Below are 27,906 nucleotides of genomic sequence, written 5' to 3' on the forward strand. Positions count from 1 at the left end.
TTGAAAAATTAAATGCAGTAGAAGCAATTTAATCCATTCCATTCTGCTTGAATTGTTCCATGTCAATGATTTAAAATCATAAAGATCATTAAATTTTTTATCAATTTTATTACAGATTTAATCAATTAATAAAAATATTTAATTCATTTAATTTGAGCATATTATTAACCTTGAAAGCCATTTAATATAATGATGATTTTATAATTATTTAACAGTATATTTAAATCAAACAAATGTGGCATTGATTCCTCAAGTTTTGACTGATCCTTTCATATACTCTTTTAACTCTTGCATCTCATAACCTTAAAAAAAAATTTGAAACGCTTTTTAAGGTTTTAAACTACTTGGATATTACTTGAAGTTTAAATTATAGAAATGTTGATTAGTTGATTACCCTTGGTTAATACATTTAATAGAAACATACAAGAATTATCTTGATTTCTGGAATAATGATTATGTAAACAAGCTTAAGGCTGGAAAGTTTATTTATTTAAATCATATAAATTAGTTTATTGATTTCAGTTTCATGACCCTTGTAAAATCACAAAAAAATTTAATTTAATTTTAGACAGATCTAACAATCCTAGAAAATCGCTATGAAATTATGCTTGTCATCTACATGTAGTGACCAAAACTTTATAAGAAAAATTATATTTTAAAATAATTCAGGCATTAGTGATTGAAAAATTGACTGCGGTAGAGACTATTTCATTGATTCTATATCGATGATAATTTAGTATCATTAAAATCATTAGGTTTTTAATTAATTTTACTTCGATGATTCCTAAGAGTTAATTATATAAATTTATTACTTATAATGGCTTATTTTCATCAGTTCAATTTTATAATTGATTCTCGGATAAGACTGTTTTTATTTAATCAATTCCATGCTGATAATAGTATATTTCAACCTTGTTTGATCGTTTAGTGAGGTAAATCTATTATTGAAATTGGGTTATTGCTTTTTTTTAGTTTTCTCTAGACAGATGAATTTGATATTGTTTTATTGATTCCACGTTGATGAGGATTTAGAATCTTTATGATCAATAAATCAGGGACAAGCATCTATTTTAGGTACAATATCATTTTAATAAATATTTACTAAAATCCATGCCAACGTGATGCTATCTGAGTCATTGCGATTACTCTTGATCAGAGGTGCTTTAAAATCACTCTAATAATGATTAATCAATTGAATTAATTACAAAAAAAATTGAGGTTTAACCCAAAGTTTTTAGATATATTGCATGCCAACTATGTAATATAATATCTGATTTATAATTAATAATGGCTTATCTGCATCCTATCAATTTTCCTATTGATTATGGAACAAGGCTCTCTTGTACAATAGCATTTTAATGAATATTTATCAAATATGCTTTACAATCAATTTAATAATAAAAATAAATAATCAATTAGACCAATTGCAAAAAATTAAGGTTTAACGTAAGTTATTAGATAAATTAATCCAACTCAACCCAAAAATCTAACTATAAAATTATACCTATAGTCTGATTTAATACTGACAATAGCTTCTGCATCATATGAATTTTTTTAATGATTCTCAAACAAAAATCAATTTATTAAATTTTTAATCAATTCATGCCATTAAAAAAAGTTGAGGTTTTACCAAAGTTTTTAGATATATGAATCCAGTCAACCCAAAAATAAAAAACTTAACAATAACAGTATGCCTGGATTTGATTTATTATTGGTCTGGTTTATTATTAATAATTATTCATTTGTTTATCTGCCTCAAATCAATTTTCTAAATGATTTAAAGACAACACTCTTAAATACAATTAATTTATTGAATATTTACTCAATTCCATGCGGATAATGGTATATTTGAATGTTGTTTAATCGTTTTCTAGATATATCTATCGTGTAATTTAAAATTTTAGTTGTTGGGTAAATTTAAGAATCAATTTTATTCCAATGATTCATTAGAGTTAATTTCACAATCAGTTTCAATGATATTGGCTTATCTGAGTAATATCAATTTTCTAATTAAATCTCAGAAAAAAACTTTTAAATAAAATCAATTTAAAGAATATTTAATTAATTCCATGCCGATAATAATATATTTCAATATTCTTTGATCGTTTTCTAATTATTTCTTACGTATAATTTTTTTTTTTTTACTTTTAAACTATATCTATTTTTTTTGCTGTTAGGAAAATGAAATAATCCTATTTTTGAAAATGTTTCATTGATCCCATGTTCATTTTCATTAGGTTGACCACTAAATTAAATTAAACAATTATGTAATTTTATTTGGATTATTCATTAGAGTTAATTTAATAATCAGTTTTATTGATATTAGTTAATGAGAATCATATCAATTTTCTAAGGGGATTCTCAGAGAAGACTTAAATGAAATCAATTAAATGAATAGTTAATTAATTTCGTGCTGTTACATGATGTTATCTGAGTTATTACTTTATTCAGTTACTGTACTACTACAGTTACTCTTGATCAAAGATTCTTTAAAATCACTCTGCTATCATATTGACTTGAATTTATTAGACCAATAATAAATATATTATCGATATTAAAAAAAATATATTTCAGGCAAAAAAAGTAATAAAAGTTGTGTCTGTGATGAAGTATCAATATTTTATGAAGAAATTTATTATAATAAGCTCTCCTATAACCTTGTGAGCTTAAATATACACATATTTCAAGTAAAAAATTAATATTTTTTTAACCTCTAATCTTCTGACGTTCTTTACAATCTGGTCTCTTTAGAAATCGCCCAAACACGACCATCTTCAGCCTGCGGAACAAGTTTTCTCTATAAATTACAGTAATTTCATTAATTCGAACATCGAAAATGCCCCGATAATCAAGATTGTTTGTTTTGGTAATGAACCATTTTATATCTCTAATTAGACAATAAAATTATACAGCACCCAACGCTGGTTATTAAGGGGTTTTTAACCGATAAAACGTTGTTTTTAAACTATGATAAAATTACTATTTTTACATGCTATTAAAAAGTGCTCAAGGTGAATTCGCGAAGCTATTAAACGTTATGCAACCCAAATAAAATTAATAGTCACTTATGTAATTTGTTTATAATTAAATCAGTAACAGTCACCTTTTATAATGGGCCCTGCCATGGAAATTCTATATTAATAACCCATTAAGGCTAAATGGGTTATGAGGTTGGAGTATTTATATGTATATCTGTAAAGAAATGTTGTTAATGTAATAAATAAATAAATAAGTTTTTGTTACGAAAAAAATATTTAGGGTCTCTACTGCGATTCCTTTTCAAGTATTTTTTTTTACTTTTATACCAGAAAACTGATTTAAAGGATCAATTTATATACAATTTTCTTAGATTTTTCTAAAGAATCTGGCAATGTATATTTAACAGCAACAAATTGATTTACGGTGTCAACTATCTGAAAGAAACGTCATAACTTTCCATAATGGCTTGGTTTTTTAGGGTATTTTTATCTAGGTATAATTTAACATTTCATTAATACTTAAAAAATCAAATTTTTATATTATATCACCAAGAAATACATTAACATAAGATTGAATTATAACGGACGCACAAAATATTAGCCATAATTGTTATTACTTTTGACAAGCTTGATAGGAAAATTAAAATTCTGAATTAAAAATCTCAAAAAAAAAGACAAAATGTTAGATCATTACTGTAGATAAAAAATGGTTAAAAAAAATTCCTAAAGAAGCTTAGTTCTTTTTGCGATACTCTCACGAGATGTGTTAAAACTCCTTAAATTATGCTTTTCTACTATAGTATTTAAATGTAAGAGCAAACATCTTAAATCCTATTTGAAAACATTGTTTGACCCTAATTGACTCAAGTTGAACATTAGCTTATGAAAAAAACAGTGATTCCCCTGAAAAAGAAGGTAAAATAAAAGATAATTAAAGAGAACTGCAAAGAAAAATATTTTTAAGCATGTTCATACGACATAAGTAAGAAGTAGAAAAATATGAAAAAAAAACAATAGAGTAAAGGCAAATAAGCATGATTCTATCATGTTTGGAGATCGTCTTGCTACCACTTTTTGCCAACGATTCTTAACTTTTTCTTACAAGACGACGGCTTTTTAAATTCTTGCTAAATACCTTATAAAAGCATTAATTATATTATTAGGCCTCGTCTCCGTAAATAGGATCAGTTGTAGTACCTCCATTTCCTGCGTCAGACCACATCCTTATTTACTTCGAGGAGGCCTAATATAATTTAAATCAAACTTCACTTCAGGTAAGTTCATTTGATTTTTCAATTATACGATATATGACACAAATTAAGATATCTTTTCTATTTCACTGCAAAAAGAAAATCTCTCGGATCGCATAAGTTAAAATAAGAAAAGAACTAAAGAAACGATGAGGATATAAATATTAAAAATGTCGCGACAAAATAGTAACCAAGAAAGCAAAGAAGGAAAAAACCAGAGAAATCATTAAGAAAAAAAATACCATATGATTAAAGAAATCAAGAAGAAATAGAGGAAGATATAGATCCAACTCAAAGGCCTTAATGTGTAAGTGAAAAGTAAAGTTGCGCAGCCTGAATTATTTGAAGAAATTTATTAATGATCAGGGGTTTATCTATCAATTATTGCAATATTTACCTAAGAATTTATAGACTTCTAAAATCAACCAAATCCGGTTATTTTACAATGGCCTAATTTCTAAGGCGAAAAATCAACAAATAGAAACCTGGACCATAATTAATAATTTTCAAAAGATCTCACAACTAAATGGTGATTCTGAGTGCCTTAACAATTCTATTATATTGTAGCAAGTGGTCTAATAACTTATCTAGTAATTTTTGCTTTTTTGAAAATGACGCGACGGGCGTGAAATCACGGAAATTATTTTGGGCATAAAAAATAAACAATCTAGTGAGTTAGACGACATTTCTGCAGAAATATTTTTTTTCCAAATACAGCTCTGGATAGCCTATCAGCTTGTGTCAACCAGTCTTGGCTACAGGGCATATTTTCCGCTTATCTGACATTTTCATTGGTAGTTCCGTTATTTAAGGGTGGGAACTCTACACATTCTAGTAATTACCGCTCAATCTCTCTTTTATATACGACATTTAAAGTTATCGAAAAACTTGTCAAAAGTAGGGGTTAGACCTATTTGCTGTGGTTCAATATAATCACAACAAGGCAGTTTGGTTTTCAGGCATCGAAAGATACTCATGATCCTGTATATAACTTTATGGAGAACGTTTACTTTAATGTGAACCAAGACTACATATTGGCAGCGGTTTTCTGTGATCTATCTCAAGCTCTTGATTGTGTGGACAACGGATTACTGCTGTCTAAGCTTGAAACGTATGGCTTTCGATGAGTGGCTGGTTTAAGTCATATCTTAGCAATCGGAGTCCCACAGGAGTCGGTTTTAGGGTCAATCTTGTTTTTGGTATAGATGACCGAAATATCTTTGGAGATTTCACCCTGTTTGTAGACGATAAATCATTATTATGGCGAGATAAGGCTGAAGGTGTTGCATCAAGCCCACCTCTTGGAGAATTCACCTCTTGGTTGAATTCTCCAAGTTGGAGAATTCAACCGTCTTTGTTTAAATCAAAGCAAAACACATATTGTTGGATTTAGGTGCAATGTAGCAAGTATGCTCTTAAATCGTAATCCTTCGCAGAAAGTTAAAGTGACTATAAGTTTCTCGGTATTCTGATTGATCAAAAATTACGTTTTGAAGACCATATACTAACCTTAAGTAAAAACATTTCATCAGGATGCTATTAAGGTGGTAAGGAGAAATTGGGACATCGGCTATCACGGACATTCTATTTCTCATTATTTGAGTCGTATGTGAGGTATGGAATACCATTTTGAGGTATTACCAATACCAAAACCAAACTTTTCAATATGGTTTTTATGATGCAAAAGAAAGCTGTTTGTTTTATTATTAGAATAATTCAAAGAGTGTCTTGTAGAACATACTTTATTGATCTAAAAATCTTAGGTCTTATATCTTTATTCATATTAGAAGCTTCTACCCTCATTTTTCAAAATCGTTTTGCATTCATGGATTAGGAATTAGGTCACTCATCACAACACACGGAAAATCACCTTTTGCCTCTACCGCTTCGAAGATCTGCACTCGGAAAAAAGTCACTTCCATGGAAAGTAGGGAAACATTCAGCCATTTACCAATAAATCTGAAAACACTGAATTCCTTAAAGACCTTTCCACACTTACTTCAGATGTTACTATTGGGTAGGGTTTATTACAGTATGGAAAAATTTTACTAGAATGCACTTTAAAATTGGACTTTATTTTGCTTTTATTGTGATATTGGTCTGTTAATGTAACATTATGTCTGATATCAATGTTTGTATTTTTTAATTCTTTATATTTAGAATAATATTTTAAGTTGCTTTATTTAATATTTGTGGTTCTGTATGTATTTAAAGGTTTGTGTACACTTGTATATGCTTTGTCAATAAAATTTTTAATTTTTCGACTAATAAAGCACTTTTAAATTTGAATTTGAATAGGTATGACTCTTTTAATTCTAGAGATACATTTGCAATCATTGTTTTTCAAACAAAAAATACTTTTCTCTTCTTGCACCTGAAAAAATAATTAGATTAATTTTTATCATATTTTATGTAATATAACAAAAATTAAGAAATTTTTTGCTTTTTGCCATCTATTCAAAAAATTAATACAAATTTTTCTTTTTTTAAATAAAATGTTTTGGGATCCAGAAACCAAAATTTGTTATACCACAAAATGCAGTACCTTAAATCTAGAAGTCCTTTCTAGAGATTTTTTGTCTTTAGCTTTTATTTCAATCTTTTATTCTCTCCCTGATAATCTGATTTTTTTTTCTATTCACCTTTAAATAAATAAGTTTTACTTTTTAGTAAGTTATTCACCTATCCCATCACAAGTTATCACATTAGTGACAACTGCTCCCATTAGACGAAAGAATTTAGCTAAGTTAGAAAAAACTAAGATAAAAAATCAATAATGAAAGATCATTTTGAAATTCATAATAGAGCTACATAAAGGCATACAAATTTTCTTGCTATTTGATTGTAGAAGTGTCTTATATTACATAAGTTAAAATAAGAAAAATAATGCAAATGAAGAAAATAATCAAAAGACTGTGAAAATATAGCTTATTAGGCAAGTAGCTAGGACCAAGCTAGAAGAAGAAATCAAAATATAAAAATACTACTATTAATGAAAAAAGGTTCATAAAAGCTGAATACAAATTTTGCGAGCAAAAATAAATCTATTTTTATAATATTCTCGTGAGTCATTATTACTCGAAAACTATAAAGAAACCAAAATAAATAAACTTAATAAATAAAGCTTAAACTTAGTCTGAGCGGAGAAAAACCTGAAAATGCTAATAAAAAACCAAAAAATAATCTGAATAAATAAATAGAAAATTATTTTCCAGCATCTTACGACTTACCATCAACATAGAAAAAACTAAATTTATCAAAAAAACTAATTAATCACACTAAATTAGTAGAGCAGATCAAAAAATACAAATATCTATGAGTACTTATTAATGACCTACTCCAGATGAAAAAATCAAGATCAGGATAGAAATGCCTTCCAAGATATTTATTGTTCACGCTTCAATGTTCACAAACAGAAGTTTGTGCCTTCGAATTAGACTAAAGTTCATTGAGTGTTATATGTGATACTGAAATCTGGATCTTAAAAACCCAAACTGTCAAAAAGCTATAATCGTTTGAGATGTGGATAAATAGGCGCATGTAGAGGATTCTCTGGACACATAAAATAACGAAGTACTAGAGAATAGAGAAGAATATGGGGGAAAAAGCAAATAGGAAGAAAGAAAAATCCTGGCTTCGTAATATAAGAGAGTGAACAGGAATAAATGTTAAAGAACTGTTCTCTGTAGTACGAGTCAGCGATGCATTTAGAAGTGTCGTCGTCAACTTTCAATGAGAAGACGGCATTAGAAGAAGAAGAATTTTATGTCATAAACATCAACATCAGATATGCAGACGACGCAGTGATATTCGCAGCCAGTCTAAAAGGCTTACCAACGTTGAAGACACGTATAGCTGAAATTAGCCACCAGTACGCATTAGACCTAAACACAAGGAAGGCAAAATTTATAGCCATTAGCAAACGCCCAGTCTTAAAGACTCAGCTGACTATCAATCAACAGCCGATTAAAAGCTACACGTATCTTGGCACAAATGTAAACAGTCAACGGGATCACTCCTTAGAAAGAACTAACAACGTATAACAAAAACCAGAGCAGCATTTATAAAAATACGCACCGTGTTCAAAAGCTGTGAGAATTAAGATTTTCGTACTACAATGCTATACTTTCTTAGTTTGGCTAAATGGAGAGGAGGCTTGGATGCTTTCGGAAGTAGCTACGAAGAAACAAGCATTTGAGATATCGTACTACAGACGCATCCTAAGAATCCCCTGGGTGGACTGAGTCACCAATAATGAAGCAGAATAGGAAAGGAATACGAAGTTATTATCACAATTAAAAAACCTAAATTGGTACACATAGGTCATATTATGAGGAACGAACAATGATATAGCTCCTCCAATTAATTCTACAGGGAAAAAAGTACAGTAAAAGGGGACCAGAACAAAGACGATCTTCTGCCAACAAATCTTAAGAAAATGATTCAAAGTGACCATGAAAGGACTGTTTCGCACAGTCGCCAATAAAGTAAGAATTTGCCATGTTAGTCGCCAACGGACGAATAGTACGACAAGATGTAGAAAATATCATAAATCATGTGGTATGATTTAAAGTAAGCAAGAAGAAGCTGAAAAAGTCGAAATTACATAAAAAGGAGAGGCAATGGACTATAGATCCCATAATAATGACTCTTTAAAGGTAGTCTTGCAATGTATTGCCAAAATTTCTAAATCTTTTTTATAAAAAAATAATTGCACCAAGTTTAGGATCTCTTGTTTTTTCCTCTATAATATCCAGAAATTTACTTTGATCTGAAATTTCCAGGTGTATCCAGGAATATCTTTCATTCTGCCTTTATCATTTTATTTACTATTCCTTCGAAAAGAAGAAGGCATGATTAAAAAATATAAGGAATCAAATAAGAAAAAAAGGAAACATATTTCTGAGCTACTTTAAATCATAGTTTAAAATAAGCAAGAAAAGGCAAAAAAAAGCAATGAAAAAGGAGGGAAAATAATGAAGTAAAAACCTGAGTCCTATAAACCTAGTCTGACAATCATATTCCTCTCATAATTCCTTATCTAAAAAAAAATCAATGAAATTGATAGGATTTAGCGTTTATAAGATTTCGCTTTTTAATTATCTGACCCTTACTTTCATCTTTTTTAATATATACTCCGCTTTTTAACTAATTCATACCTCTAAAACTCATCATAGTCTTAAAAACCATTAATCTGCATATATTTTCAACATCTCGCTATTTTGAACCATCTTTATCTAATAAAATGATAAAAACTTGCTTCATAGTAGCCAAGTTGCACTTGCATTAATAATCTAGAATCTCATTAACATTAAATAAAAAAAACGTATTTGCAATAACAAATTATAATAACAAGGAAACTATTGAAATAAGATTGAATGATTACAAAGGCACGTATAGGAAATGAAAGCTGTTATATCTGAATATGGAAGTTACATTACAATGTCGTGACCATAATCTTATGGGCATCTTCAGGAAATGTGATCTTTGACTCTTTAATAAGCCAAATGAGAGGGAAAGGATGCGAAAGTTCGTCATGATGTAACTTTAATGGGAAGTTAGGAAGGTCATGTAACTAATAAGCGATTTGGCACGCTAGTATCTATAAATAAAACTAATATGTTAATTAAAAAAAACGAGAAGTAACGTCACACTAATAAAAAAAGCAATTAAATTTGATGATAAAGCATAAGATAGTTTACTCGTATAGGTTTTATAAAACGCACCATTCAATAATTAAGTCTTTTCAAAGAGCTTCCGTAAATAGTTTTTTATATGCCAAACCATTCACAATTTACAAGATCAACCTGTTACTTCAAAGTAAGAGAAAAAAGCAACTAAAGGTCAGCAGTTCTCTAGCGCCATCTTTTGTAAAGCCAAAAAAATTTCATCGGTACCGCTTGGTCACATAAAGCAGTTTTCTGTGAATTTGCTTGACTAAGTATGCTTTGGTTTGGTTACAACGTAAAAGATGGCGACACTTGTGACTTTGCTTGGAAATATTGTACTTACGTTATTACAAAGATAAAGGAGGTAAACGGTTCGTTTGAGAAATGAAGAATTAAATATCTTCAGCCAATAGGGTAATGAAACAGGTTTTTATAAATTTATTGACCTAGTATTGTTGCAGTTCAGGTATTATTAAAAAGATGGCGATACATGGTTTAATGAGGTAAACAAATGAGATGTTCTTGCTGGTTTCTCTTAGAAATAAGTGTCTTCAGGAAACAGATTTCGTTATACATGTGAATGTCATTAGTTGTAAGAGATGAATAAATAAAAAAGACGAAAGAGATTAAAAAAATAATCAGATGGTTTAGACTATCATAGAATAAAGAGCTTCTAGATATTTTCAAAAAACATACTGATTTTAGATCAATTTTTGTGTCTAGTTCAATTATGCTATAAAATAAAAGATGTTATAGAAAAAATACATACTCTAAATATAAGTTATAACATTAATCAAGTATAATCAGTATCTTTGGTGAACTATTGATGATTTGTTTGAACTTTAATTATGAAGTTTAAGAAAACCTTTTACGATATTGAAATATTGTGATTTTAAGATTACTTCGACACCTAAAAGAATTATGCTTATTAGGTTCTTATCCTTCTCTGGCTCTTTCGTTCTTCCTTTTTTTCTACTTATTCCAGTGTCTTCCAATCCTTTTTAGTTTTGTTTTTTTATTTTTTTTTCTTATTTAACTAGATATAGTATCAGACTATTTTATTCTGCTCGTTCTTTTTTATTTCATCCAAATTGCGTTATGTCATTAATGTCAACAGAAAAACAGAAAAATTTAATAATCTTATTTTGTAATAATTTTTGGGTTGCTTAATATCTTCTTTCCCTAAGTTTAATTTTGTTTATAATTAGTTTTTTTTGGTTTGGTTTTTTATATTGTGTCAATTTTTTTAAATTTTTTCCATTTTATCTCTGTTCTTCTTTTATATCTGTGTAGTCCAAAATATCTAAATATAACTTTGCATATTATTTCTTAGCATCTATTTTCTGTCTCATTTTCTTTAATTTGAGTTCTCATTTCTTCTTTTTTATTTGTGGTCTAACTTGGTCGACCAACGTTTCGTTTTTGATAATTTGCATTTTAACCATAAATAAAACTGTAATTTGTATTTATCTAACTTTTCTTCTTAAGATTCTTTTCGCCCATTCATATTTTTCATTTTAATTTTTGAATATTAAATTTAGTTAAAATTATTTCTTTCTATTCAAGAACATCTAGCACATTAAAAGAGATCACATTACACAAAAACGACTGTGGCATAACTGAATGTTCTTGCACCCAGCAAATAAAAAGGCAGACGAAGGTTAAATATTTAGGTGTTATTTTGGATGAAAATCTAAAGTGGCACCACCATTTCCATATGTTGAGTAAATTTCCACTCGAGTTTGGATTATTTATAAATTTCGTCAATTAAGACAACTTATGCAAAAAAATACACTTACGACCATTTATCAAGCTCTGGTTAAATCAATTATAAACTATTGCATAACAGCATGGGGCGGAACAAGTAAAACCATTATGATTACACAAAAATATGTTCTGAAGGTACTGTTTAACAAACCAAAATTTTATTCCTCGGATATTTTATTTAGAGAAGCTAGATTGTTGCAAGTAAATCAAATTTACTTGAAAACAGTGGTTAGGCTTATATGTAAGAATCCACACTACTTGCATTTCATATCTCACAATCAGAACACTGACAAGCTTTAAATAAGAATGTAACTATCCCAAAGACCACAAAAACTAAATGTCAAAAAACTTTAAGATATACCTCAGCAAAAATCTATAATCAACTTCCCGTAGAACTCAGAAATAAACCCTATAACAAAATTAAAATTAGAATCCACGACTGGATATTAGATGATAACGTGGTTAAATGATAACCATAGTACTGTTTATTTTTCTCCCTTTTTTTTCCCTTTCTTTCCCCTAATTTAATTTAATTCTATTTTATTTTTTAAATCAGTTTTGTTTATATATTATTTTCTTAAAAATTATTTTTATTTTAATTAATTAATTTGGATAGACAGGAAATGCACACACAGTATTTTTAAAATATCATTGTGCATTGGGTATTCTTAGCGGTTAAGCAGTTGTTATTTTGTAATGTTATAATGTATGAATGTATTACCTGCTGAATATCGTTTGTTCTATTTTTGATCGGGAATACAATGCTAGAAGAAAATTTTTCATATTCACAATACAAGTTGAGAAAAACCACTTAACAGTTTTTCCTCATTTTCTGGAAAACTGCTATACCTAAAAATTATTTTTCTATTGCATCTGATGCGCATTGAAATTCCAACCAACTTTTGTTTAAACAATTTTTTTCTCCAACCAATAGTTTTCTAGAAAAAAAATAAAAACCAAAATTATGAACATTTTTCAGGGGTACCCCTTGGATTTTTTCGGGTATAACTTTTTTCTGGTGCATTTTTCAAAAAAAAATGCATGAGACTTTTTTGAAGCTTTTTAGGCAATTGTTCCATTAACAAAAAAATATTTTTTCTTCACATTGAAAAAATGGCGAAGGAGCAGGGAAATCATTATTTTTTAAATTCCGATGTTGTAATTAAATAATTAAAAAATCTATGATTTTGACATTTTAAGAGGATATAAAATAAAATATTTCAACCATTAAAAAAAAAAAAAACAAAAAAAATGAAGCAAAAGTCAAAAAAAAAAAACAGGGAGAAAACTTAAATACATATAAAACTGTAAAAAAAAACTGTAAAGTTTGAGGAAAATGATGATCAAGTTATGGTCATAAACGAAAATCTATATGAGAATAATAATTAAAAAGCAAACAAAACAAACACCACTTTTAGAAAAATAAATGTATATCGGTAATATCTTAATAAATAAATAATTTAAAAATGTAAACTTGAAATAGGAAATTAAAAATATTAAACATTTTCATAAAAATTTCGCTTACCTTCAAGGACATATACGATACTGCCCACGTCGCCTTCCTGGATTATGATACTGCCTTTAAGGTATTCCTCTGGATACATGCAATCCACGATTTCCCTTATTTGGGTAATTTCCAAGTTTTTCATGAAATCATTGTCCAGAATTGCAGCTTTGATTAATTCACGCGAACTAGAATAAAAGAAATGACTGTTAATAACGTTTTCCAAATTTTGCAACTTCCATAAAAAAAAAAATCAAGATTGCATTTAAGAAACTTAAGATAAGCAGTTGGGTTTCGGTTTAATGATCACATGAGATTAAAACTTTTAAAAAAATTTTTGTTATTAAATTTAAAAATCCAAGCCTAAAGTTAACACGCTACACAAAAGATTTATCGGTTGACGATTACTTGTTTCACAAATATTTCGAAGATTTAAAACAAAATGAACGATACCAATCAGCCAAAGTTATTTCACGACCATCGGGCCAATTACAAGGAAAACCGATGAAAAAAACCACCATAAAATTGAACCACGGTAGCCAAAACATCATCGGGTCTTTTGGGGCGATAAATTAAAACGCGCGTGTAATTCAAAAGTTAAGTGGCAGCCACCTTGGGATTACATGCTGCCTTGATACTGTTTTGCTCCTTTATCCAATTAAATGAGAGTGAATGATTGTTATCAGTTAAACGAGAAGGCTTGCCTACTTTACCTACATTTAAGGTTTTTTGGATTGTATTGTCTGTCTTACAAGGTGTCTCGTAAAGGATTCCATATTAGAATGAAATATATATAGTTCAACGATGTACCATGTGATTTATATTGATTTAATCTGATTTCAAATATGATAACGGTATTGATTATTTTGTATGTCTATTGAATAATAAATGAATTAAAGAGATGCGGCCTAACTGCTTCATAACACCATTAAAAATATAGTGGAAAGCACTCGTACTGCATATGAACAAACAAATTCCGCGACATGTCACCCAATTTCCTGCTTGCTAATGCTATATAAGGTGCTTTACTGACATTGTGATCATTACAATATGCAGATGAGCAGAAAGGTTGTACTAGAAATGCTAAAAAAAAAGAAACCTTTTTTTAATGGCCTATAAAGATTACAAAAAAGCCTTTGAGTCAGTAGCCCATGGTTGGCTACTTTATCTTTAAATAACACAAAAGTTACTCATTTTATATTATTCATGTTCTTTTCCTAAAAAATAAAGGCTTGTTGCGATAAAGGCATTGTCAAATATTGTAACCACCAGCAGGGTATGTGAAGCATATTAAATAATAAAAATTAAAATCGAGGAAAAAAAAACGCTCTTCATTAATTTAATGAAGTTAGTTTCAATCAGCATTTTTATTCCACTGCTAAAAATGAAATAAGTAAAGTGGATCATAGTGACCAATCTTTTTAGGCATACCTAAATTCCATTCCACATACTAACTTACCTCCCTTCAGGTATAGAACCACAAGTTTTAATGAAGGCATGAATGCCATAGTAAAGACTCTGATGAAATGAACACGACCACAAAAAAAAACGAGATTATCATTCCTCTAAGTAAACTAATTAACCATTCAATATCCTCTGGATTTTTTTCCGGAAGCATTTAGAAATGCCAAAGTTATAACTTCTTCTAAAGGTAAACCATTTAATCCTTCTTTTACCCATTTTGTCTAAAGTGTATGAACGCATCTTAAAAAAAACAGACTAATGATTATTTTGAGTCAAGTAGGCTACAAACAACATTACAACCTAAGCTTTTTACAAGTAATATTTTGAAAGGATTTGAAGAATTTCTTGATACTTTGTTTTGATTCCTCAATCTATTACAGGCCTTTGATTGTGTAAAGCACAGCATCCTTTTGGAAAAATTACAACAAAAATTATTTCAGTTGCTCGAGTCTTCTGATCAAATGAAGATCACTACATTGTTCTCAATTTAAATGCTTCTTCTAATGTTAAACCTTTGAAGTATGGAATGCCACAAGGGTCTGTCTTGGGGCTTTTTTTATGTTCATTAAAAATCTCATTTTTTCATATGAGGGCTCAGTTAGCACTATTTGCCTATTGACCTACTATTAAAGTTACCATCCTTCATCTATCAATGAGCTGGACCGCAGGGAATAACTTGTTCTTCTCAACAGCTTAAAATCACTTAATACTACTTTGAGATACAACAAAATAACTGAACTTTCTGTTCTCACCAATTGTTCAGATAATGCTAGTTTCTTAGATTTTACCTTGATTTAGGTTTGACATAGGAATAACACATAGTCAAACTTTCTAGAAAACTCTTCAGTCTCTTATTGTTTTTAAATCTAGCAGAAATCACCTCTTTGCATCTTCTCTCACAGCTAACCTATGTCAAAATGACATGGGGTTATTTTATGCCATACGGATAAAGTATTTGTGCTGCAAAGGAAGTGTGTTCGTATTATAACTCGTCTGGGCTATCGAGATGACTGTGAGGAATTTTTTAGGATCTTAAAACATTACTTTTGTTGTTTGCGTATGTTAAGCAGTACCTGTTGCTTGTCGACTAATACCTCAATCTCTCTCTTTTTCAAATCTTTAGGAAACCAGCATTATCATTATTACCGAATTAGAATTTGTATTAATCTGATGCAAGAGTTTGGCCAACTTAACAGAGGTCAAAAAATGAAACCAGATACTTTGCACCGAATTTTTATAATTGTCTCCTAAGAAATGTCGAAATAACAATGTACTTTCCACAAGTGCATTCTACTCATTTCAGAAGTACTTTTCGTCTAATTTTAACTTTATATTGTAAAAATAAACCTCAATGCAGACGTCTTTGCATACTTTAGAGATTTCGAAAAGGCCTTTGATAAAGTCAATATGGTAAACTCATCTCAATCCTATGTGAGACAGGAATTCACGATAGAGACACAGATATAATAACAAAGCTATACTTGCAACAAAAACCCATTGATCGAGTCGAAAACGAAACACCAATGTGTGACATAAGAAGATGAGTGCGTCAAGGTATAAAGCCTCTTCTATTTCACATGTTCTCATATATTTAAAAAGGCGCTGGACAACAAAGAAGATGGAGTTATAATAAACGGAGAAATAATAAATAACCTAAGATATGCTAATGATACTTTGATACATGAACTTTAAATGCAGTTTGAGCAGAGTTTGTCTTGGCAACATTGATTTAAATAATTTAAATGACAATAAGTTCATGAGAATAAGTCTCGACAACAAATTGAAGTTTGAAAGTCATATCAAATTGTTGGGCAACAAGTTGGCGTTTAATTGTTATGCTCTTAAAATCATAACAAGAGAAGTAGATTTTGGTATGGCCAGGAATGCCTATTTTGCACTGATTGAGTCACATATGAGGTATGGTTTGTTTTTTTGGGGTGCGTGTACCAATCAATTATTTATGACTGTTTTTATCTTGCAAAAGAGGGCTATCAGATATATTTGCAAAGTAGGTATAAGAGACTCATGTAGAGAACTTTTTATTACTCACAAAATCCTTACATTGCCTTATTTATTTATACTGGAAACTGTGTGCTTAATTCACAAAAAGTACAGAGATCTCAATGTTGGAGATAGGCACCATTATAGCAGCAGAAGGGCTAATGATGTGATTTTGCCTGTACCACAGTCTAACAATAGTTATAATAGTTATATATAATATATTTAATAAATAGTTATAATAATAATAGTTAAAATCTATATACTTTGCCTGTACCCTCAAACTCATTAATAAAAAGGTCATTTATATTTGATGGTAAAAAAATGTTTAATCATCGTCCAGCGGATATTAAGGAAGTGCAAAGTAACGGAGTCTTTAGGAAAAGGGTGAAAAAATTGTTGGTTGCAAGAGGCTACTATGAAGTAAGTGACTTCTTTTTAGATAGAATTTTAACATATGACATTATATATTTTATATTTTCTGACGAATATTTGTCTGTGCCCTGTGAGAAATGTGTATGTAGTACTTAAGTTTTGCTGTAAGAGATTTTCTTTTTTGAGCATTATTTTAGTTGCTATTTTATACTTATGTATGATTTGTGTATTGTATATGTGTTTTTTTTTTGTTTGTACCTATGTATGGTAATGCCATTCTTCCCATACAGCTTTGTCGACAAGATTATCTCTTATGAAAATAAAGCATATTTTGATTGATTGATTGATACCATCCTTATAGCAGATACTGCTGAAGGACTTCCGAGACAATTACATACCTTGAATAAGACCTGAGATCACTCTCAAAAAGTAAGACGCCGAATCATATTATGCAACCTATCGTTCAATATCCATACTTTTCATCAAATCACCTATAATATCCAATAAGAATTTAAATAATTTTTAAAATAATATGTGCCGTCAAACTCCTATATGGGGCAGAGGCGTGGATTCTTACCAATGCCTCATATAAGCGCATTAATGCATTTGAGATGTAGTGCTATCGCCGCATATTTAGGATCTCATGAATACACCATATGTCAAACACAGAAAATTGAAACACTTCGGACATATCATTCAAAATGAAAAGTACCACCTTATTCAACTCTTCCTCAATTCTTCATTCAATCCTTCAGGGAAAAATAGAGAAACAAGAAATACGAAAATAGAGTTCAGAAAGGAAAATAGAGCTAGATTTAGGGCGGTAGTTGATAAAGTAAATTGGACCAACATGATAACCAACATCCAGGTAGTATAAAAAGAAGAAGATTATAAAGCGTCTCAAAAAGTATGCCGAAAACTTCGGATTTGGTGCAACATACATAGCATAATTTTTTTTTTGGCCGCTTTTGACTGTTGTTTTATTTAAGTTAAGATTTACATAATTGTACGTATAAACTTATGAATCAAATACTGCTACTAGTACTATTACAGATTAATATAGAATTAGTTCTCCAATAACTAACTTTGTAGAACATTTAAGTCACAAATTACTTGGAGTACTACTATTTAACTGGCTGAATACTTCAGAACATCAGAATTCTATCAGAACACCTGAGCGTTTTCTATTAAGAACGATAACGCCGAACCGTTAAAATAATTAATCCTTTAATAAAGCGTTTACAATTAAAGGGAAGGGTTTTCAGATGCAAAATTTAACACTTAATTCATATAAGCTGCAGAAACTAACAAATATTTCTCGAGAATAAAGAGTGAATAATTGAAAAATGAGATGTCGACAAATGTTGATGAAGTTCAAATAATCGACTATCGAGAAATGAGAAACTGACGAAAGACTGAGGATTTTATGAGGGTATGCATAAAATTAGAGAAGTACTTTCAACAATTAGAAAAAGAAGATATGATTATGTAGTAGTAAATATCTCATTTATTGCAGATTATCATGAAGGAGACCAACTCATGGCTGAAGAACTATTTAGACTTGCTGTCTCAAAAATATATTATTACCAACCTGCGAAGCAGATACGTTACCTAGAAAAGAAAACAAAGAAAAATGAAGAAAGAGTTAACTATCGAGTTTGAAATAGGATTAAAATATTTGCTAAGAAAAAGATTTAGTCGCACAGATCTCTTCAAGGCCGAAGGTCACTATAGAAATTCCATTGAGAAAATCATTCGATGATGCGAAGGCAGCAGAGAACTTTTTCACCACATAGAAATTAAAAGATAAATTACGCAAAAACACCGTTTAACACCTTGTGGATATTTCTAGAATTGGAAGCGAAAACCGTTGCTTCAAAAACTGCATAATAAAAAGTGGTCCGATAACAGTGCCTCATATCACATATCTCATTTCACTATTTACCATTACCAACTGCTTTGCATAACTTTGTTTGATTTACCAAGTATTCCATATTTTCGTAGTTTTTATTAGAATCGAATCTTTTATAATGTCAAGCGCTTTTGTAATGTCTTCAAATATATTCAACTTTAGCGTCTTCTGATCTGATTCATATAATTAACAGTAGTCACCTATTTTTTCTTAAACAGACTTATTAAAAAAACTGCGAGAAAGTTTGACCAAAAGTCTCGAACTTATTATTAGATTGAGTATATGTATTTCGCCCCTAAAGACATCATCAGACCTGATCAACTGCTTCTTAAAATCACATTCTTAAAAAACAGCAACTTTAAGTCGTGCACACTATGAATAGATTACGATTGCTAGAGTGATGCACCATTGCTAGAAGTAATGTTTTAATTTACGAGGATTCTTGTGGTGCCAACAAAAGCATTACATTCAGGTTGGAGTTTCACGAGCTTATTATTGTTGGAGATTTTCGTGACTATATCTCTGATACCACATTTGATGGTTATGGGAAGCAACGGCGATTAGCCACAAGTGTTGGCTAATTTCTTCGATGTTGTAATCCTTTGCGAGTACTACGGAAATTAGTTCACATGTCCTGGATAAGATGACTTAGTTGTCTAAGGAATTGGCTTTCACAAATGGCGTCTATTGGATATGGAAGGCTATGAAAACAAAGTTTTCTTTCTTTCTACTGTATATAATAGATCACTATTAGTATTAGATTAATATTAGAGAGTATCCGTAATCTATTCGTAGTGCGGACGCCTTAAAGTTGCTGTTTTTTTAGAATGTAATTTTCAGAAGCTGTTGATCAGGTGTGCTGATGTCTTTAAAGCCAAAAAATGTGTAACCTGTTTTCAATTTAAATATAGGTTTCAGACTTTTGCCCAAACTTGTAGTTTTTGTATCAATAAACTTAATAATTCCTGCTGTCAAATTTTTAATCCTAATTTTTCATGGAATTGAAATAAACAAGATTGGGCGGAAATTATTCATATCCACTGCAGATCCAGAGTTCTAAAGTGGTATAACAGTAGCTACTATCATTGATTAGACAACTAAAGTGAGAACTCCAACTCTTTAATCAAAACTATTATTAAAATATTTGGAAATTCACCTCCAGCAACACATACCTTAGTACACATACCACGTAATTAGAAAAAGCGGCTCTAAAATATATTTTGAAATATTTTTAAGAGTGTAAGCTTTACGATTGACGTCCACTGGTGCTTTGTTATATTTATATCTTATATTGCGATTATCCTTGCAATTAAGTATGGCTGCTAATTTAGTCCCTTTTTTCTAAAAAATCATTGAAACAATTACCACTTTGCAATCTACCTTTAACAATTTTACCACTTTCCTTTTTTTTGTTTTATTAGAGGATTAACCTGATGACTACATTTTGTATATTTTGCTATTGCCAGTGATCATTTGGTCACCAAAAATATTTCTCAGAAAGATCGTTCTTAGTGTTTATGACATGCAGTAATTTTCATCTAGATAAGAGTATCTTTCTAGTAAGTAGAGTTTCCTTTTATCTGCATCAATATATGCGTGTTTTTATCTAGATAAAGGTTCAGTTTGATATTCACATTTTTGATAACTGGTTATAAATAAAGGTTTCTTTCTGTTTGCCTTATGTTTTCACCGCTGTTAAAGCTGTACAAGAAGAAAATAAACTTTAAAAGTATAAGGGATATGCGAATTCTAATCACATCAAATTCAATCTTAAGCTGGCGCTACTTTAATATTTAATTCATTGGTTATTGTACATAATTCTTTATTTCTTATGGCTACCTTTAGAGTTTAATAAAGAGGAACATTAATAAGCACCTCTTCTCTGAATTCCCATATTATTTCGTGACCACTCAATCGGTTTTACTAATAGAAACCAATATACCGTCACAAAAATATATAATTATTTTTTGGTCCAAAGGAAGCTGTTGACCGTAGGATTGATGGAAGTCAAAAGGAGCCAAGTCTAATAAATATAGTGTAAGTTGTAACCGATCACACTTTTTCCAATATAAAAGATTTAAAGAGCTCTTAGGAATAAAACTGAAAAAGTCAATGATATTTACCTTTATCAATTAAAAAGTGGCAGCAAAACAACTTTAAAACCTTTTTAAGCCATTAAGAGAAACCATCAGTGCTAAAAAAATAATCTCAGTTTCTTGGAACTATGCTTGACTTGCCTCCATTATGGTTTATGATCATTAATTTATTATTAATGGTTATTCATTATTTAACGTATAATCATCATGACTCATAAGTACTTTAGAATTTTAGGTGTGAGTGGAGGCATTAATAAAATAATTCGAAAATACTTGTAAGGAGTATAGTATATAAGTCAAAGAATTAAAAAAAAAATTATAAAACAACGCTAAGAGACTGCTATTGTGACTGAAGATTATAACTTAAGAAAATTGCTAGAAAAGGATATGAAACTGCAGATTACTCAAACAGAAACTGAAATAGTATGTAATAAAGGTTGTAACAAAAAAGAAAAAAATAATCTTTCAAGATCTATGGAAGCGAGTTTCTTATGATGGTAAAGAAGATAGGTTGATAGAGGATATTCTTGAAGTATTTCTGCAAAATTGGGTCAAAGCCATTAGAGAAATCATTAAGGGACAACATCAATAATAATTTCAAGTCTGAACTCTTGGAAGAAAGCCTAACTTTCAACCTTTTTATTGCTTGTATTTATCAGTTTAATAATAAGCGTACAATATTTACTTATAAATACAGTTTTGATTGAGACTTTTGATTAGACAGGCATTTATGCTTGAATGGAGCAGAATTCGAATAATGATGATGGTTCTCGAGTATTTTTCAAAGCCATAGAAAAGGTTTTGAGTTTCTAATTGAAGCAACGCAGTACTTAATGTTAAGGTAAATATAGACAAAAGAAGGAAATAATTTAGAAATATTTATAAAATTCAGATTTCTAGAATGAAATTCTTGCAAATAATTCTATAATATTTTTAAAAATTAAAGAGTTTGGAAAATCTATAGGAAAAATGTAGAATATTGTTAACCTATATAAATTTCAGGCTACAGTGCATCCAGTGGTCATAAAGTTAGCAAAAAAATATTTAAAAGAGCAGTTTTCAAATTGGGCAATACTACCTTATAGGACACTGAAATAAATTGATTCAATTATAGTAATTATTGACTAAGCAGCTCTCCAAACAGATTAAATATTTGGAGATAATAGAATGATATATAGCAGTAAACTGATTGGATTACTGTCACCGGCCTCAAAATTTAATTTAAAATCGTGAATAAACTTTAGAACCCAATTGATTTAAATCCAAATATTAATTTAAATGTATAAAAAGCGGCTTATAAAAATCAATTTGGAGTCAAGCAATTTAAGACAAAATATCAGATAACTTTAAGTTTATCATTATTAAGTCGAACTAAAGAAACTTCCAATCTCTACATCTGTTCCAAAGAACTCATTTAAGAGCCCAAATGAAAATCGACCAATAAACCCTTAATTTACATATAAATGTAAACACATCATTTAACAGAAGTGGCCGCGGCATACGTAATTACAAAGCAAGAACCGGAGCCCGTTTGTCACTTAGCGAGAACATTAACTTATCCACGCTAAAATCTCCACTTGAGTTTCGTTCTTGAAAGGAAAACTTTTTTATTTTTCGTATGTTATGAATATTGATTGGCGTGGGTATTGGCTGACTGAATCTTTTGATTTTCGAAATGTCATCACTTGTCATGATTATTAATAGAAATAAAAGTGATTAATTGAAGTATTTTGGGACATTCTTTAGGATTAAACCAAAATAATTCCAAATATACTTTGAAAAATTGTGTAATCTTCATATCATGTCGATTTAATAACTGTATAATCTTAATCCAATGAGGCTTGACATTTTTTCCTAAGCGGCACTGAAAAAGGAGTGTCAAGTAATATTTTTACTATAATCGAATTAGAGGCAATCGATCATATGATATCAAAAATTGGAATGGAAAGTATGACTTTTATTAAATTTGTTTTCCAATTTCCTTCATATAGGAATTAATTTAATTTTTCCAATTTTTTCCTAGCTGTGGTAAATTGAGATTTTTATCGAAAAATCACCTCAGATAATCTTCATAATTTTATCGAGAAAGACAAAAAAAAGTCAGTTATACATATTATGTATATGAAACCTTCATTGTAAAAATCGATTTTTGAAAATGAAAAAAAAATCCCTTTCTTATCTTTATTTTTATGCTTTTAATATTTAATCCAGTAATCTTAGAATATTTGAGGTGTATATGGCTATAGTCAGAAACTTTTAAGCTTTTGTCAGCCCTATTTTTTTATCACCTGACAAGGCGACTATGTAAAAAGGATCTGGACAATTTTAAATTATTTTTTAATTGTTAATCGATAACTTTTTGAAAAATGAAAAATATAGCCATACGTTTTTTTTATATTTATTATTGGAAACACTGTGTAAGATACTTTTGATTATACACAAGAGAATTAATTAAAAAAATAAGAAGTATTGAATTTACCATTTATTTTGAGAAAATTACTGGTTTCTAATAGAGTTTCCGATTTATATAAAATTTTCTCCCACTGTTTGAAAAATAATAATAATAAAGCGTTTATTTGGCATAGAAGCTACATAATAGTAATAACAAAAAAATTATAATCAATTATTAGATACAATAAGGGGGTTTGATTTACAAATAACTAGAAAAAAAGACATAAACGTAAATTAAAAGACGCATTACCTCACTAAACCTACATGAAAAAACCTTAAAATAAATTCTAAAATACATATACAAATGTATATATAAATCTAAATATAAAATTAAATAAAATTTTTTTCTTTATTATTGATGGGTTTTCAATATAATAAAAAAATGTGTTTCTTTTCCAAGTTTATTAGTTTATCATTTATTGATTTTTTTTACAAAAATTTGCATTGGAATTAAATATAGTTTCCAAACTTATTTACAGTTTGAAACTAGGCCTCGCATACGAGTTTTTTCATTATGTTATTCATTATCATTTTATCATTGTTATTCAATGACTATTACGTAAGAAAAAAAAAGTTGGGACAATAAGACTTAATATTATTCAATAAGACTAAAAATTAATTAAAATTACAAAAGCTCTATTGCTTATTCCTTAATCTCTAATTGCTTATGAGCAGCATTATATTTTAAAATTTCATGAATGCTTTGGAAGTAGACCAGTACTGAACTGTTTGAAAAAAAAACTATACCAGAATGTATATTTTTTACACTATCAGAAAGTAGAGATTTCAACAAAGAAAAAAACGCGTGAATTTTCGATTGTAAATTAGGGTGCTTTTTCGATAATAAATTGAAATAAGGTAAAAAAAATATTTTTCTATTCAAAAAAATGATAATGTGTTTGGTAAATAAAAAAATTTTTTTTCACCAAATTTAGTAAAAAAAAAAAAAAAAAATCCAAAAACAAAAAACTAGAAACTTGCTTATTTAAATTTTTTACATAAATTTTGAGGTTGTATGAAAAAAGTGTAAATACAAAAGTTGTAAATCTTTCCATTACCTAGAACTTTGCCTTTCAACTTTTTTTCATAGGACTTGTACTTGACCCTTCCACTTCCCGATTTCGACTTGAGCATAATTTATTTTTTCATTCATTTTTATTGTATTCTCTTCCTTTTCCAATAGGTTTCATTCTACTATAATTTTTTCCAAAATTTTCAAAAATTATCGACCCTGGTCTAAAGTAAGATTAACGATTTACTTATATTATGTACTCGAAAAACAAATATATATGAATATATATTTACTTTTATTATTTTTTATGTAGATTTTAGCTAAATTGATTTTATTATTATTAATAATATGGTATTTTTTTTTAGTTTCAGTAGTTTCATTAAAGATTTTAGGCCTTCTTTAGTTTCTACAACGATTTCTTTAAAAAAACTAAAAGCAAGTTACCTGACCTGGAACGAAAATCGAAAAAACTCGACTCTGGTGATTTAAAAAAAAATACTAACATATTTTGTTCTTTTAATTTTATATATGGAAATTATTTATCGTTTTTATTTTAGCCAAGTCTTTTTTTTTGGGAAATTGAGGTTTTTTTTATGACCTGACAGAGTTATTATGTAAAAAAATGGATTGAATTTTATATGTTTTTTTATTTGTCAATGGCTAAATTTCTAAAAAATCAAAAATATACAAATAATTTTTTCAATATTTGTGGTTGCAAAATTGTATAAAATACTTTAGAATATACATAAGATAGAATTAATTGCAAAAATAAGAAGTTTCAATTTAGTGGTTTTTGATAGAACTTCCGATATATATGAAACTTTAACTGTATAAGACATTAAATCAACATTGTCTCCCTATTATTTATGAGACTTTAAATTTCATAAAAAAAATTTTGTGTTTTCTAAATTTATCGCTTTATCATTTAATAAATTTTTTTCTCAAAAATTTGCATTGGAGTTAATTATACATAGTTTCCAGGATTATTTCCAGTTTAAGACTATGATTAAGACTAATATATAGAGTTTATTCATTTTTTTTCAATGATCATTACGTAAGAGAAAAATTGTATTTGGACAAAGAGAGTTTTTAAGTTTTGTTTTAAAAGTTTTATAAAAATGTAGTCTTTGACTAATAATATTTAGTCAAAAGTTAAAAGTCAAAAAAATTAAAAATTTAGCACGATAAAAAAATTCTAAAAAAATATACTCTTTTTTCTCTTAGTCTTGGGTAGAAAAATTTGTAGAAAAACATTGTTCAAAATGTAACAAAATCAACTTTCTGCATATTAAAAAAAACAAAATTTTTTTAAAACTTAAAAAATTCTATAACACAATTTATTACTACTAGCCTTATATCTTATAATTGTATGTTTAAAGTTTTCAATTTTAAGTTTTTTCTTAAAATTGAAGTGTTTCTTTCAACTTTTTTAGCTTCCCTTTAGTTTTTACAACAAATTCTTATTAAAAATTAAAAGCAGGTCTGTTCTACGGTTTCTAGTAAGAAAATGAAAAAAAGTCGATTTTGATGATTTTAAAAAAGAAATAACCAATATACAGGATTACCCAAAAATCCCGCATAAAATTCATATTTCCGAATCAGTTGTTTTTGAGAAAAACACGTCGAATAAATTTCGACAGTATATTTCATAAAAATTAAAATTACTAAATAAAGTATTCAGTAGGTAATTTTTATTACATTTGATATTGTTTAAGCCATTATTAAGTCGGTTTTTCTGAAGACCTTGATCCCATCTTTTTACTGAGACGTACTTTATATTGAACAGAAAATAGGCATACCTCCGTGATTTATCGATGATGTATGTATTGAAAATGACCCCTCTTTTAACTCCAGCAAGCCGCAAGGCATTGATAAAAGGCGTTGACGTAGTTCTGAAAAGCTACAATTGGTATATTATTGCGGTGTCAAATCAGGAGATCTAGGTGGTCATTTAATAGCAGCTCGTCGACCAATCGAACGATCCGGAAAATGAGATCAAGAGAGCCGGGAACATTAACACCAAAATGTGGAGGAACACCGTTTTGCTAAAATTATATTTGCTCATGGGGTGTATCTGGATCCAGTGTGGATTTTATTGTCACCAAAATCAATAAATTGTCTATTAGCATAAATTGCTTCGTCCGAGAATAAAATATTATGTGGAAAGGCATTATTTTCATTACACATTCTTGTCATTTTTTTCTACAGAACTGCAGTCGCCTATCAGGATCGTTTTATCATGTTAAGTAATCATATTGGGCCTACTTTATAAGGGTGATACTTTTCATATATTTCAAACCTGTCAATAGTAGGTTGTAGGACATCGTTATCTTGATCTAATGAAACAGTTAAGGTATGTGGACTCTCATGAATAGACAATAATATATCGAGTTTTATATCTTCGCTATTAATTCGATATTTTGCAATAAATAACGCACGAACTTCTGCTTGACTTCTTATTTTATCATCATATCCAAGCATCATTAAATATCAATCCCATGTGTTTTCGATAAAGCCATTTCTACTAAAAAATAACGAAACACAAAACTTCCACCTTAACACTTGAACTATTAATAATGCTACAGTGAAATTATTAATGAGTAATAGAAATTATCTACAGCATACAATTTTTTATATTATAAATGCTTGCCAATATTTTATTCTGGATGTTTTTTAATTTTTACCTTCCTATGTTAACATTTTTACATGAGACTAAGACGTTAATGAGTCGATTACTGAAATCTTTTAAAAAAGAAAAAATGCAAAATTTTATTTTTTTTTCTGGCTTTTATTTTTACAGCCGTTACTTATTATCATTACTTTATTATAGATTGAAAAAGGGAATTACATATTATTAATTTTTCTCTGGCTTTTTTATAAAAAATAATTTTTTATCATAATTTTTGTTCTTGTCTCTTCGTCCTGTATAAATATAAAGAAAAAATTAAGTTCGTTAACTTTTGGAATTTTTCAAAATTTACAATACACGCGTTTTTTTTTTAATTAATTTTTTTACTTTCCTTAAATATCGTTTTTTATTTAATATTCATTGCAAACGGATTTTTTGGCATTGGTTAACTTTTCAAATTTTCAAATTTAAGTACACTGAATTTCATTCAAAGACCAAGACATGATGCTTTCTTGCCCCTTTTTGGAACAAAAATTTTAAGTGTTACATAACAACAATAAATTTTGTGCTTGAAGTTCGAATTGAAATTTGACAAAAAAAACAGTTTACAAATATTTTGATAAAACAACTTTTAAACCCAGTAACTTTTATAAAAAACGATTCTTTTCTTCAACTTAAAAAAAATATAATATAATAAATATATATACTCAAAATGGTGTAGTCTTATTAACCTACACGAGAGGGTGTTCCCCCATATCCAATATAACCGCTTCATAATTATTCAACTTTTATTTAAAATGT

At 28.8% G+C, this 27,906-nt stretch overlaps 1 protein-coding gene across 6 annotated transcripts in view; it reads right to left on the minus strand.

The window, feature by feature from the left end:
- Window positions 1–27,906, minus strand: part of LOC126740790 (cGMP-dependent protein kinase, isozyme 2 forms cD4/T1/T3A/T3B) — a 189,101-nt gene that overhangs the window by 68,425 nt on the left and 92,770 nt on the right. For all 6 annotated transcript variants that reach the window (XM_050446960.1, XM_050446961.1, XM_050446963.1 and 3 more), the window contains one exon: window positions 13,190–13,356. In XM_050446960.1, coding sequence (XP_050302917.1) covers window positions 13,190–13,356 — 167 coding nt within the window. The remainder of the gene's footprint in view (window positions 1–13,189; window positions 13,357–27,906) is intronic.

The sequence above is a fragment of the Anthonomus grandis genome, chromosome 9 (assembly GCF_022605725.1).
Source record: "Anthonomus grandis grandis chromosome 9, icAntGran1.3, whole genome shotgun sequence".
Classification (NCBI taxonomy): domain Eukaryota; kingdom Metazoa; phylum Arthropoda; class Insecta; order Coleoptera; family Curculionidae; genus Anthonomus; species Anthonomus grandis.